The 12,018-nt window shown below is 44.2% G+C and overlaps 3 protein-coding genes across 10 annotated transcripts in view; 1 reads left to right on the forward strand and 2 right to left on the reverse strand.

Annotated features, from left to right (window-relative positions):
* Window positions 1-4,825, reverse strand: part of LOC109541970 (pancreatic lipase-related protein 2) — a 12,359-nt gene extending 7,534 nt beyond the window's left edge. For 3 of the 6 annotated variants that reach the window (XM_048668847.1, XM_019910986.2, XM_048668842.1), the window contains exon 1: window positions 3,983-4,825. The gene's annotated coding sequence lies outside the window, so the exon portion shown is untranslated. The remainder of the gene's footprint in view (window positions 1-3,982) is intronic. The other 3 variants (XM_048668845.1, XM_048668844.1, XM_048668843.1) reach the window with 3 other exon arrangements.
* LOC109541972 (ATP-dependent translocase ABCB1) overlaps window positions 1-6,084 on the forward strand; it is a 7,791-nt gene extending 1,707 nt beyond the window's left edge. Inside the window, exons 7-25 of the mRNA XM_048668840.1 lie at window positions 243-367; window positions 423-600; window positions 653-877; window positions 932-1,057; window positions 1,109-1,224; window positions 1,282-1,397; window positions 1,450-1,592; window positions 1,646-1,796; window positions 2,579-2,859; window positions 2,931-3,041; window positions 3,091-3,252; window positions 3,306-3,509; window positions 3,567-3,708; window positions 3,762-3,861; window positions 4,824-4,983; window positions 5,040-5,278; window positions 5,340-5,499; window positions 5,553-5,699; window positions 5,759-6,084. Of these exons, the coding sequence (XP_048524797.1) occupies window positions 243-367; window positions 423-600; window positions 653-877; window positions 932-1,057; window positions 1,109-1,224; window positions 1,282-1,397; window positions 1,450-1,592; window positions 1,646-1,796; window positions 2,579-2,859; window positions 2,931-3,041; window positions 3,091-3,252; window positions 3,306-3,509; window positions 3,567-3,708; window positions 3,762-3,861; window positions 4,824-4,983; window positions 5,040-5,278; window positions 5,340-5,499; window positions 5,553-5,699; window positions 5,759-5,950 (3,078 nt within the window). The 3' untranslated portion in view covers window positions 5,951-6,084. The remainder of the gene's footprint in view (window positions 1-242; window positions 368-422; window positions 601-652; window positions 878-931; window positions 1,058-1,108; window positions 1,225-1,281; window positions 1,398-1,449; window positions 1,593-1,645; window positions 1,797-2,578; window positions 2,860-2,930; window positions 3,042-3,090; window positions 3,253-3,305; window positions 3,510-3,566; window positions 3,709-3,761; window positions 3,862-4,823; window positions 4,984-5,039; window positions 5,279-5,339; window positions 5,500-5,552; window positions 5,700-5,758) is intronic.
* Window positions 6,008-12,018, reverse strand: part of LOC109541971 (ATP-dependent translocase ABCB1) — an 11,392-nt gene continuing 5,381 nt past the window's right edge. For all 3 annotated transcript variants that reach the window (XM_019910989.2, XM_019910988.2, XM_019910987.2), the window contains exons 5-24: window positions 11,562-11,733; window positions 11,358-11,505; window positions 11,131-11,303; window positions 10,853-11,074; window positions 9,751-9,876; window positions 9,539-9,689; window positions 9,268-9,491; window positions 9,028-9,214; window positions 8,878-8,972; window positions 8,666-8,821; window positions 8,512-8,616; window positions 8,299-8,460; window positions 7,714-7,917; window positions 7,522-7,663; window positions 7,360-7,459; window positions 7,139-7,298; window positions 6,839-7,077; window positions 6,627-6,786; window positions 6,431-6,577; window positions 6,008-6,376 (exon numbers count right to left, since the gene is read on the reverse strand). In XM_019910989.2, the coding sequence (XP_019766548.2) occupies window positions 6,176-6,376; window positions 6,431-6,577; window positions 6,627-6,786; window positions 6,839-7,077; window positions 7,139-7,298; window positions 7,360-7,459; window positions 7,522-7,663; window positions 7,714-7,917; window positions 8,299-8,460; window positions 8,512-8,616; window positions 8,666-8,821; window positions 8,878-8,972; window positions 9,028-9,214; window positions 9,268-9,491; window positions 9,539-9,689; window positions 9,751-9,876; window positions 10,853-11,074; window positions 11,131-11,303; window positions 11,358-11,505; window positions 11,562-11,733 (3,274 nt within the window). In that variant the 3' untranslated portion in view covers window positions 6,008-6,175. The remainder of the gene's footprint in view (window positions 6,377-6,430; window positions 6,578-6,626; window positions 6,787-6,838; window positions 7,078-7,138; window positions 7,299-7,359; window positions 7,460-7,521; window positions 7,664-7,713; window positions 7,918-8,298; window positions 8,461-8,511; window positions 8,617-8,665; window positions 8,822-8,877; window positions 8,973-9,027; window positions 9,215-9,267; window positions 9,492-9,538; window positions 9,690-9,750; window positions 9,877-10,852; window positions 11,075-11,130; window positions 11,304-11,357; window positions 11,506-11,561; window positions 11,734-12,018) is intronic.

The following is a 12,018-nucleotide window of genomic DNA, read 5'->3' on the forward strand; positions in this document are numbered from 1 at the left end:
CGAGTGGCTTGCATCTTCAGAAGTGGTTTGCTTGAACGCTTACACTGTTCTCATCAGAACCCGTTCAGTTCTGCGGAAGAACTGAACGCGGGTTCTGATGAGAACAGTGTAAGCGTTCAAGCAAACCACTTCTGAAGATGCAAGCCACTCGTGCTTGCGAAACGTCAAGAAGAAATTCTACCGAACGACGGCTTAAAAACCCGAAAAATCAATTAGTTACTTAACTGTTTGAACCCTCCCAGTTGACTACCAAGTTCTCGAAAAAGGAGCTCGACGCTTATGCTGAAGCTGGTTCAATTGCAGAGGAAGTTCTAACATCGATTAGAACAGTCATTGGGTTTGGAGGAGAAAAACTGGAAACTCAGAGGCAATTCAATGACCTCATTGATTGAAACAAAGGGCTAAAGTTGCAAGTTTTCCAGATACGACAAGAGTCTGATTTTTGCAAGAAACAACAACATCAGGAGGCATTTTTTCGAAGGAATCGGTTATGGTCTGCTGTGGTTGTGCATTTTCTCCAGCTATGGCTTGGCCTTTTGGTATGGCGTCAAACTTATGCTGGATGGAAACCCCGTTTACACCCCCGGAAACATGATAACAGTGAGCATTTCACCAGTTTTCTACTTCGAAAAGCCGCTCAATTTCCGTTCAGGTTTTCTTCAGCGTTATGACCGGCAGTATGAACTTCGGAGTGGCTTCGCCCTTCATTGAGGCTTTTGCCACCGCCAAAGCGGCAGGAGGGAAGATTTTCCACACCATCGACACTTCCCCGACAATCAACCAATCGAAGAACAGTGGAGCTAAGCTGGATCAAGTGAGGGGCAACATCAAGCTCCAAAACGTCAAGTTTCAATACCCATCCAGGAAGGATGTGCCGGTAAATATACTAACACGCAAAACCAGTTGGTGGCTAGAGGATTAACTCTTCCAGATCCTCCAAGGAATTGACCTGGAGATCCAGGCTGGAGACACAGTGGCTTTGGTGGGCAGCTCTGGATGTGGGAAGTCCACAGTTTTGCAATTGGTGCAAAGGTTTTACGACCCTCTTCAAGGCCAGGTAGGTTACCAGATGTCTTGTTTAACACGCATTTAATGGCCCTCCTGGCAGGTCTTCATCGATGGAAAAGACGTCAAAGACCTGGACCTTTCCTGGTACCGTCAATCTATCGGTGTGGTCAGTCAAGAACCTGTTCTGTTTGGCACCACAATTGCAGAAAATATCAGGTAGCTAAATCACTCTTTGCTGTGCGAAGAAGGTTTGAAAGTGTGCGATTTTTCCAGATATGGGAACAAAGAGGCAACCGAACAAGACATTGTTCAAGCAGCAAAAAGGGCAAATGCACATCGATTCATCAAAGGATTGCCTGAGGGTTATCACACATTAGTTGGAGAAAGAGGTGAGATTTTCACTCCTTAGTCGCCAGCTGAAAATATCGCCGTATTTTCCAGGGGCTCAACTATCTGGAGGGCAGAAGCAGAGAATCGCAATTGCCAGAGCTCTGGTGCGAAATCCCGCCATTCTACTACTGGATGAAGCCACCTCTGCGTTGGACACAAACAGCGAAGCCAAAGTGCAAGCTGCTTTGGACAGAGTGAGTTTCAGCTTCGAGTCAACGTTTCAAAAGTTGCACATTTTCGGTTGCAGGCGAGTGAAAATCGAACTACCATCATTGTGGCACATCGGCTCAGCACGATTCGCGGAGCGAATAAAATCGTTGTTATCAGCGATGGAAAAGTGGTGGAACAAGGCACTCATGAAGACTTAATGGAGTTGAAAAAAGAATATTACACTTTAGGTATTCAAATGGTTTTTACACAGGGTGGTCCCATTGCTAAGAACTAAGGAACTAAGAAAGAAAACACCGGCAGAAAATGGATAGTCTGTCGGATAAATCAGACAAAAGATCTCTGGACACTATGTCCAAGTTTTGTTCGGTTTCGCAAATATTGCAAAAAAAAATATGACCGAAAAGGTTTTTTCCGATAAATCCAAAACTAAGGGCTAGTTTTGCATGTTTTGGACAATAAAACTTGGTGATGAATTTCTCTACCAAAACGTCGACAAGTACCAACATGGACGCTACAAACTGATCCAATCAAGGACCATTTTTTCCTCAAGCTTTAATTTTTGATAAATGTGCAAACACATTTTGGTCAATATTTGTTTATTTAATAATATTTCCAAAATCGAACAAAGTTTCACAGCTTTTTACGCCTTTAACGAGTGGGCCACCCTGTACACAGGGTGTTCAAAGTAATCGCACAAAACAAAATGGAGGATTTCTGGGGTGAAAATATGATGATTTCGCACAAGTTACTTTTGGCCAAAAGTTGTCGGTTGTCGACGTCATTTTTTTTAAATCTTTTTTCATTTTTGTCTTTTGTTTGCCTGCTTTGAACGAAGATGGATGAAATTTGGTATTAAGAAGTTTTTGATCATAAACAGTCAAACAGGTGGGAAAAGCGAAGTCTGGGCAAAAAATCGCTAAGTTCAACTTTTTGGTCACCCTGTGAATTTGCGATTAAATCGCAAAATGCATAAATATGAGGAAATTTCAATTGGTGATTGTGAATTTAGTGACAACTCAAGTGCAAGGCAGTGAGAAGTTTGAGAACATCGACGAGACAAAAGAGAAGAAAATCCTTGACTACGCTGAGGATGACGATGAGGACTTTGCACCAAGAAAGGAAATAGATGAAGAAGCCGAAGTAGACAACTACGTAAAAACTGCATCGTTATGGTCGATAGTGAAACTGAATTCCCCCGAATGGCTTTCGCTTGTTCTTGGCTGCATTGGAGCAGGCGCTATGGGAACTGCATTTCCAATATTCGCCATTCTCTTTGGAAATATTCTGCAGGTAACTTCACTACCTGAAGCACTGGGGAGCGAGCAATTCCATCAAGAAAGTCATGTTTACATCTCCCTTAGGTGTTGCAAGACATCGACAGCAACCCCGACTATGTCAGGCAGGAAACTAACAAATATTGCCTATATTTTGTTCTTGCTGGCGTTCTCTCGATGTGTGCTACGTTTTTGCAGGTAAAACTTGCGGTAGAAGTCAATATTTTGGCTGATTCTCTGGTTCCAGATGTACATGTTTGGAAGAGCTGGCCAAAAACTGACTCTCCGCATACGAAGTCGCATGTTTGACGCTCTGCTTAAGCAGGAAATGGGGTATTTCGATCGCAAAGAAAACGGCGTTGGATCTTTGTGTGCCAAACTGTCCAACGAGGCCGCTCAAGTGCAAGGGGCAAGAAAATCGCTTAACTCCCTGGGATGATTTGTGATTCTTTGCATTTTTAGGCCACCGGCCAGCGAATTGGGACGATCGTCAATTCCCTGGCCACTCTGAGCCTATCAGTTTTCCTTGCTGTTTACTATGAATGGAGGCTGGGCTTGGTTGCAATGGTTTTCGTACCTTTGATCATTGTAGCCACGTTCCTTCAACGGAGGCAAATGTCGCAGGAAAGCGACGATTACAAGGAGTCTTTGCAAAAGTCCACTAAAGTAATCCAGCTGTGGTCTGACACCGCTTCTATTCCAGGCTAATTTTATTGCTTGCAGATCGCTGTTGAAGCCGTCGGCAGTATTCGAACAGTCGTATCCTTAGGATGCGAAGAAACCTTCCTCAACTTGTACATCAATGAGCTGACGCCTCATATTAAGAAATGCCTCAGGAATACGCATGCCAGGGCGTTCATTTTGGGTATTTTAGCAAAAAAAACTTTGAATTTTAGTATGTTTAATTGGAATTTTCAGGTTTTTCCAGAGCAATTATGATTTTCGCATTTTCCGCCTGTTTGGTCTATGGGGGCTATCTGATTAAAAACGACAATGTTCAATATGGCGACGTGTTCAAGTGAGTGCTGAGCGATTTTGAGTGTTTATCGTGCATTTTGAGGTCAAAGTGATGTTTTTTATGGCAGGCGCCCTCAAATTTTTAGGGCGCTAGCGGTATGGGAAAAGTAACGTAAATTTACCTAAAAAAACGGGTTTTCTTTGAATGCAAACCGCCAAATTTCATTTTCAAGTTTCAAATCGACGCAATCCGATGGGGCAGTGCTGTAAAACCCATATTTACCTGGACAGTTTGAATATTTCACATTTTAACACGCAATTTGACACTAAACTCTTAAAAATCACTAACCATTTGATTTTCATTGCGACACTCATGCTAGTTTCCGGTGAGTTGATCTGTTTGTACCCACCCATTGCCATAGCAACTGCCGGAAACGGTCGCGTGCTGTTTGTGTTTGTATCCACAGTCTGCGTTGCTAGGGCGGTTGCCATGCCGCCGTGGATTTTTATTTGTACTTGTGCGGTTGCTGGGGGCCTCCAATGTGCGCGATTGCGTTGAGTTTGTCGATTTTTCCAAAAAAACTTCCTGTTTTGTCATTTCCGCCGGGAAAATTTGCATTCATCAGAAATTTCAAGATTTTCTTACCGTTTTGTGGAAGTTTTTCGGCCGGTAGTGCGGTTTTAAGAACTAAAACGTATTAATTTGGACACTATTTGACGTTTGATGTCCAGACGAGCTTTCACCTGCTTTTTATGCCCCTTTGGATGCTTCTGAGGATACTGGGGCTTTGAACATTCTAACCGCAGCACTGGCGAGCTTAACGGTAGGTGCAATTGCTCTTAACTTCGAACTTTTAAAGACTTCGCGATTATGATCGTGATTGAGTCAAGATCAAATGCTGCTTGACAGCGCCGGGCGCCAATTTCGAATTCGAGTTTAACTTCCGCCTGCTATGGAAAATCACCTTGGCCTTCTCAAGTCTACACGGTTAAATCGAACATTTTTCAATTAATCTTCTTTAGGGTTGCACAGGCCTTAATAATGGGCACAGTTTCCATAGCAAATTCGCTAGCGTTTACCCCCAACCTCGAAAAAGGGTTGGTAGCAGCCCGCACAGTGATGAACATGATTAATAGAATCCCCAAAGTCAGCAACAGCCAGAATGCCCTTATTAAAAAAACTGTAAGAATACTTTGCGCAGATTGCCGAATAAGAATTTAACATACCGAGCGTTCCAGGCGGATGGCAACGTTGACTATTCCCAGATTCGCTTCGCCTACCCGACTAGGGACTCGATCCAGGTGCTGAAAGGTCTGGATTTGTCGGTCTTGCAAGGGAAAACCGTTGCTCTAGTGGGGCCCAGCGGGTGTGGAAAGTCCACAATTATTCAACTCCTGGAGCGCTTTTATGATCCAGCTTCAGGCACGGTGTCTTTGGACAAGGATGACATTAAGTCCATCACTTTGGACTCATTGAGGTTGGGCAAATCAAGCCGCTGGCAGTTTGCCGGTTAATTAATCCCCCAAGTCTAATTGCAGGTCGCATTTGGGAATTGTCTCGCAAGAGCCGAACTTATTCAGTCGCTCTATAGCAGAGAATATAGCCTATGGAGACAACTCAAGACAGGCCACTGAGGTGGAAATTATCGAAGCCGCCAGAAAAGCCAACATTCACAACTTTATTGCACATCTACCAAAAGTGAGTAGCTTTAGATGAAAGTAAAAAGTTTGAAGGCGCCCTTGGATTTTCAGGGCTACAAAACGAAACTAGGGGAAAAAGGAACCCAGCTATCTGGCGGCCAAAAGCAGCGAATCGCCATCGCAAGGGCTCTGATCAGACAGCCTAAGGTGCTGCTGCTGGACGAAGCCACATCGGCTTTGGACGCAGAAAGCGAAAAGGTATTTCAGAAAAATCGCCCCACACTGTTCAGGGTTTAACTGCCAAGTCCGATATTCAGGTTGTCCAGGAGGCTCTGGACAATGCCAAACAAGGCAGGACGTGCCTCACAATAGCGCATCGGCTGACAACAATCCAGGACGCCGACTTGATATGTGTGGTAAATGACGGTGTTATTGTCGAGCAAGGAAACCACACAGATTTAATTGAAAGGAAAGGGTTGTACTATCGGCTACACGCCCATCAACACTAGCTTATGTAGATTATCATAGATTTAAGCGAGGACTTCGTTAATTTGTAATTTGAGAAGAACTCTTAAACATTCTTTATTAGTCACTCAAGCATTGTACATAAGTCGCAGAAAAATACACAGTTGCTATAAAATGAGAATGATCATAAAATCCCGTCATAGAATTCACGCAACTACCAAACTAAATAGATTAATAATACTGGAAACGCACCCCAAGAATGTCCAGGATCAATTTTGTCCGGATTGCATTTTATAATAGTCGTAATAGTGGCCTTTCAGCTTTAGAAGTTCGCCATGAGTGCCCATTTCGGCGATTTGTCCCTCCTTGACCACGCAAATGACGTCCGCATCTTGGATGGTGGTCAGCCTATGGGCGATTGTTATGCAGGTTCGACCTTTCCTTGCATTGTCTAGAGCCTCTTGAACGATCTGGAAGAATATTTGAGTTTAACGCAAAAAGAATGGTTCTACCGTGGCAGGTACCTTTTCACTTTCGTTATCCAAAGCCGAAGTTGCTTCGTCCAGAAGAAGGATTTTTGGATCGCGCAACAGGGCTCTGGCTATCGCTATGCGTTGCTTCTGACCGCCTGATAGTTGCTTGCCTTTGCTCCCTAGCCTTGTTTCGTATCCCTGAACGATTGCAATTAATTAAAAGTTTTCCTTCCTGCTCGATTTTTACCAGGGGAAGGCTGGTCACGAAGCTGTGCACATTGGCCGATTTGGCCGCTTCCATAATCTCCTTCAGGTCCACTTTCCGATCGTGGATTCCATAGCTGATATTCTCGGCTATAGTCAGATCGAACAAGTTGGGCTCTTGACTCACGATGCCCAAGTGAGACCTGAAATCTGTTTAGTTACTACTCAGCTGAAATATTGAACATAGTGGGGTACCGGAGGTGTTTTAGACTGAGCGCTCTGACGTCATCTCCGCCGATAGCAACTTCCCCATATCCAGGATCGTAAAACCTGATCAGAAGCTGGATGAGGGTGGATTTGCCACAGCCGCTGCCCCCGACTAAGGCAACAGTTTTCCCATTTAGTATGGATAAGTCCAGCCCGTTCAGGATCGGGATCGCCGGCCTTGTCGGGTAGGAGAAGTAAATCTTTGAATATTCTACATCGGCCTTTTCCTTGAACGATGGAAAGGCTGGATGAGCACCAGTTTCCCAGTAAAGTGCCCTTCAGTCTTACCAAATAGCGCACAATCCCATTCGGCGAGTTTTTGATGGCGGGTTCCCTGTTAAGCAGCCGGAAAATCTTGGCAGCTGCGGTTATTCCTTTCTGCATGTTCGATGAGAACGACAGCGCATTTCCAATAGACCAGGAGCTTGTCACGATCACTTCCAAAACCCTTTCCAAGCAAATGCATCTGGTTAACTACACCCGATTAGCAGCAACAAAAATCTACTAACTTGAACAGTGTGGCCGAATCAACTTCGTTTTGCTCCAGCAGTTGCGCCCCGTAAGTCATCCCTCCTGCATACGCAAGAAACTGTATACAACGCGCCATTCCTGGGGTGAGTAAATTAGCAATTTTAAACCTGAGCAAAATCCCCCAGCTTTGATCTACTAGCCTATTAAGCCTGCCTTGATGTGCGACCTTTTGAATCCGGCCTGCCTGCAGAGATCCAGCTCTTTTTCGTAAGTGTCGCAAAACACTCGTTCACACCCTAGAGCTTTCACCGTTTTTATGTTATCTATTGCTTCGATTGCTATCTGGAAAGCACCAAAATCAAACTTAGTTTTGGCTTGTGAATTGCGCGAACCTTGGCGGATTTTTCCAGCAGCTTTTGAGCGGCTTGCGTTTCTTGCTGTACCGATTTGCGCTCGTAGGAAATCGAGAAGAACATTAGAGGGAAAAACACGCCGGCCACCAGTGTTAAGCGCCATTCCAGATAAAACCCGATGCATGCGGCCAGAATAAAGGTGGAGACTGAGTTGAGAATTAGGCCAATCCGAGACCCGCCAGCCTAGAAACGGTTATTTTGAAACATATTTTTGCATTTTTTTACAAACTTCTTTTTGGGTATTTCGCCTATAGAAACGTCAAGGTAATTTTTCAAATTAATTTCTCTACTAATTGGAATTTTCTCTTACAGCTTGAGCCTCAGTGTGTCGCAGGATACCCTCTAGGTGATAGTTATTGATTACTTTTTGATAAATACTTCGTTCTTATTGCGAAATAGGAGCACTATTTATCAATCTGTAATAAATGGCGAGAGGAAATCCTGTCTTGTAAAGACAAAAATTTTTGAGGCGAAATACCCAAAGAGAAGTTTGTATCTTTTTACAATCCGCCTCAACAATATAGAACTTATCTATATTTTTGCATGATTTCGGACACTTTTTACCCCTTGGACGCTGGCCGCATCTCCGGAAAGTTGGGCACATAAAGCGCCAACCCCATTTTCCTTGCGATCAAACCACCCCATCTCCTGCCTGAGCATGCATCCGAACATCTTGTTTCTGAGCCGGTAGGTTAGCTTTTCTCCCGCATACCCGAAGCCGTAGATCTAAAAATCGACTTCAGTCCTCCAATTGGCTGAGCCCCACAGTGCTTTTACCTGGAAAAACATCGCAATTCCAGAAGCGATTCCCAGGTAGAGGAAGTACAAGCAGTAGAAGTTGGCCTCTCGCCTCAGGACGGTGTTATCTATAATTGATAATGCCTGGAAGGATTGAGTTATATTTCGAACAAGCACCCCCTGGAGGGCTTACGCCTAGAATGTCGCCAAAAATCAGCCCATACAAGGGCAGCGAAGCCCCATTCATGAAGGAAGCCAAGGTGCCGATGATCATCGACAACCACTCAGAGCTGTTCATTCGGAGAATCTTCAGTATGGTCCGTGAGCTGCCTTCTTGCGGGAAATACTCCTGAAACATTCCCCGATATTGATAACTTCCTCCAATGGCCTTCTTCAAACACTCACTTCTTCAGTGACTTGCTGGTCATCTTCAGCACTCTCCCGGGAGTGGTTGGAGAAGCTTTTGGACTTTTGCAAGGCCTTGTCGTTGTCTTTGTCGTCTGCAAGAGGAAAGGCATTAATGGTTGACCAAGTGAAGTCAAGGAGACTTTGTACTTTCGCTCTTAAGGTCTGTGTAGCCTTGGGAGGTGATCATGTTGTAGTAGACGCCCTTGGCGGCCATCAGCTGGGCATGCGAGCCGTGCTCTACCACTTCCCCTTGATCGAAGACGATGATTCTACTGGCGTTTCTGATCGTAGATAGTCTGTGCGCCACCACCAGTTTGGTGCATTCCCCACTTATCTGGAACAGGCTGCATGTGGAAAAGGTTTGAGGTAGAGTTTTCTGCAACTTACTGCGTCCAGCGCCTGCTGCACTTCGACTTCACTGGCAGTATCCAAGGCAGAAGTAGCCTCATCTAGAATCAACAAGTTGGGGGCTTTGATCAAAGCTCGGGCAATGGCGATTCGCTGTTTTTGCCCCCCAGAGAGTTGGGAGCCCCGCTCGCCAATCACAGTCTGGTAACCGAATGGTAAATTCGTCACAAATCGGTGGGCGTTGGCCTTTTTGGCCGCTGCAACTGCAGGAAAACTCAAATTTAATCGAACCCAAACAATGGCTACTTGCTTATTTCCTCCATGGTTGCGCTCAATTTTCCATAGCGAATGTTCTCGGCAATGGTGGTGGCAAAGAGGGACGGCTCTTGGCTAACCACGCCCACATTTTGCCGCAGATAGCTCAAGTTCACGTCTTTCAAGTTCACGTCGTCAATGCTGATCTGGAAAAGTGGGGAAAGCTTGGTAATTTATCGGGTTCCCTAAGGATAGTTGGGTGCTGACCATTCCAGAATTGGGGTCATAGAAGCGCTGCATCAGCTGCACAATTGTGGATTTCCCCGATCCAGAGGGTCCTACAAGGGCGACTGTTTCTCCGAATCGAATTTCCAGGTTGATGTTCTTTAAGACCTGCTCAAACCAAGATGTGCATTTAAACCAAGTTTTACAATTTTTTTACGAACTTCTTTTTGGGTATTTCGCCTCAAAAATTTTTGTCTTTAAAAAAAGGCAGAATTTCCTCACGTCTTTTATTACAGATTGATACCTAAAAAAATAGTATGTTACACTCTTTTTTAGGTTCATTTAGGTTCTTTTGATAACAATAGCAGAAAATAGCTATCGAAGCGTCAAGGCAATTTTTCAAATTAATTTCTTTACTAATTGGAATTTTCTCTTACAGCTTGAGCCTAAGTGTGTCGCAGGATACCCTCTAGGTGATAGTTCTTGATTACTTTTTGATAAATAATTCGTTCTTATTGCGAAATAGAAGTAATAGAAGTCGTGAGGAAATTCTGTCTTTTTAAAAGACAAAAGTTTTTAAGGCAAAATACCCAAAAAGAAGTTTGTAAAACAATGAATCCGCCTCAACAATATCTACAAGTTTTACTTATCTACAAGTTTTACAAGTTGAGTTCATAATTTAATTGACGCTCATTTTCAAAAAAATTGGGTTTTTATCGACTTTCAGTGTAATGTTGCCTGCCAATTCACACCTGAAAATCAACGGCCGGTAAACCAACTCTTACATAGTGGGCCGAAAAGGCGAAATTGCGTGGCAACAACCAGGCCTACAAGCGGCGTTTCGTGGGTTGTACATCGATGTTCTCCCGGGAATTCGACTGTGCAAGCAATACGTTTAACATTGTCGGGCATTTGACCCAAGATTTTTTTAAACAATGTGGCCACCCTCACTGTTTTTTACCTTCATGCATATTTAACTCTATTTCGGTGTGTATTTGCTTCAAGTCACAGCCTTGCAAAATGTTGCAAAGGTGCATGGAACTCTAATAAACGTGTCCGGATTATCCATCAGTTGATAAAAGTATAAAAATCACTCATCTTGAGACGCACAGTTTGGAACAAAAACAAAGCAAGCTGAACTTACTTGAACATTTGCCCTCGAAGGATAGCTGAACTTAACATTTTTAAAAGCGATATTGGACATGAAATCGGGTCGCTTTCCCACATCGTACTGCTTGTACATTTCCGGGCGGCTTTCCAACACTTGGAACACTTTAAAGGCGGCTCCTCGAGCCATGCCGAACACTTCCAAGTAGGGGCTGATGGTGCCGCAGTTCCAGCTGGCAATAAGGGTGGCAAAGAAAACCTGTGAGGGGGAAATTGCTGAGGTTTTGCAGTGTTTTGGGGGTTAATTGCGCTTACGCCCATCATATTCCCCGGGGTGTAAACCCTGTCGGCTTCTGGCAAGTTTCTTTCCTCTATCACTAAGCCCACGCCATACCAAAAGGCCAGGGCATAGCAACCGTAGGCCAGGAACCAAAGGAAGCCTTGGTTAATGGAGTTGAAGAGGCACCGTTTTACGTTGTTGTTTTGTGCTGGAATTCCCGTTAAGATTGAATGCTTTGAGTTTAATGGCTGGGTTTAGTTACCGATTTTCACAAACTTTTCGTATCTCTTTTCCTCCTTTTCCTGCCCATCAAACGCCACGACGGTTTTTATGGAGCTGAGCACTTCTTCGGCTATGGCCCCGGCTGCACTGTAGGCTGCCATTTCTTGCTTGCAGTATTTGGCGGAAAACTGCATTAAATGCGGGGTGAAATGCGCGGAAATTGAGGAATTGGCGTTTTGGTTACCCAAGCGATAGCGCCCATAACTAGAGTTTGAAGAGGTAGCGACGCTAGGCAAACTAGAGCCAATTGCCAGCCTTTGATCAACGCCCAAATCATTCCAGAGACGCATGTGGTGCCCAGAAAAACCACCACTCCGACTTTTTCGCCTATGCCGTCCTCGATTTTTGGAATATTGCTGAAATTTCACATATAGGGGAAGTCCCGGATGTATACCTACAGGGTTAGTCACGCTATACGGCACGGAAGTTTGCGCCTAAACCGTTTGATTTTTAAAAAGTACTTTTTATGAATTGTCCGACGCCTACCGAGCGCACATTTTAAAAATATTTTCGTAATGTACAGGGTGTCCCAAAGGCTCTAAAGGCATCAAAGTTGCGTTTTTTAAATGGAATGTTCTGTATATTATTGCATTTTTGGATTCGCTGAACAAAATAAGTGTCTGTTTTAATAAGGTTTATAA

Source organism: Dendroctonus ponderosae, unplaced genomic scaffold (genome assembly GCF_020466585.1).
Source record: "Dendroctonus ponderosae isolate FM_Combo_2020 unplaced genomic scaffold, Dpon_F_20191213v2 Dpon_F_20191213_8, whole genome shotgun sequence".
Lineage (NCBI taxonomy): Eukaryota > Metazoa > Arthropoda > Insecta > Coleoptera > Curculionidae > Dendroctonus > Dendroctonus ponderosae.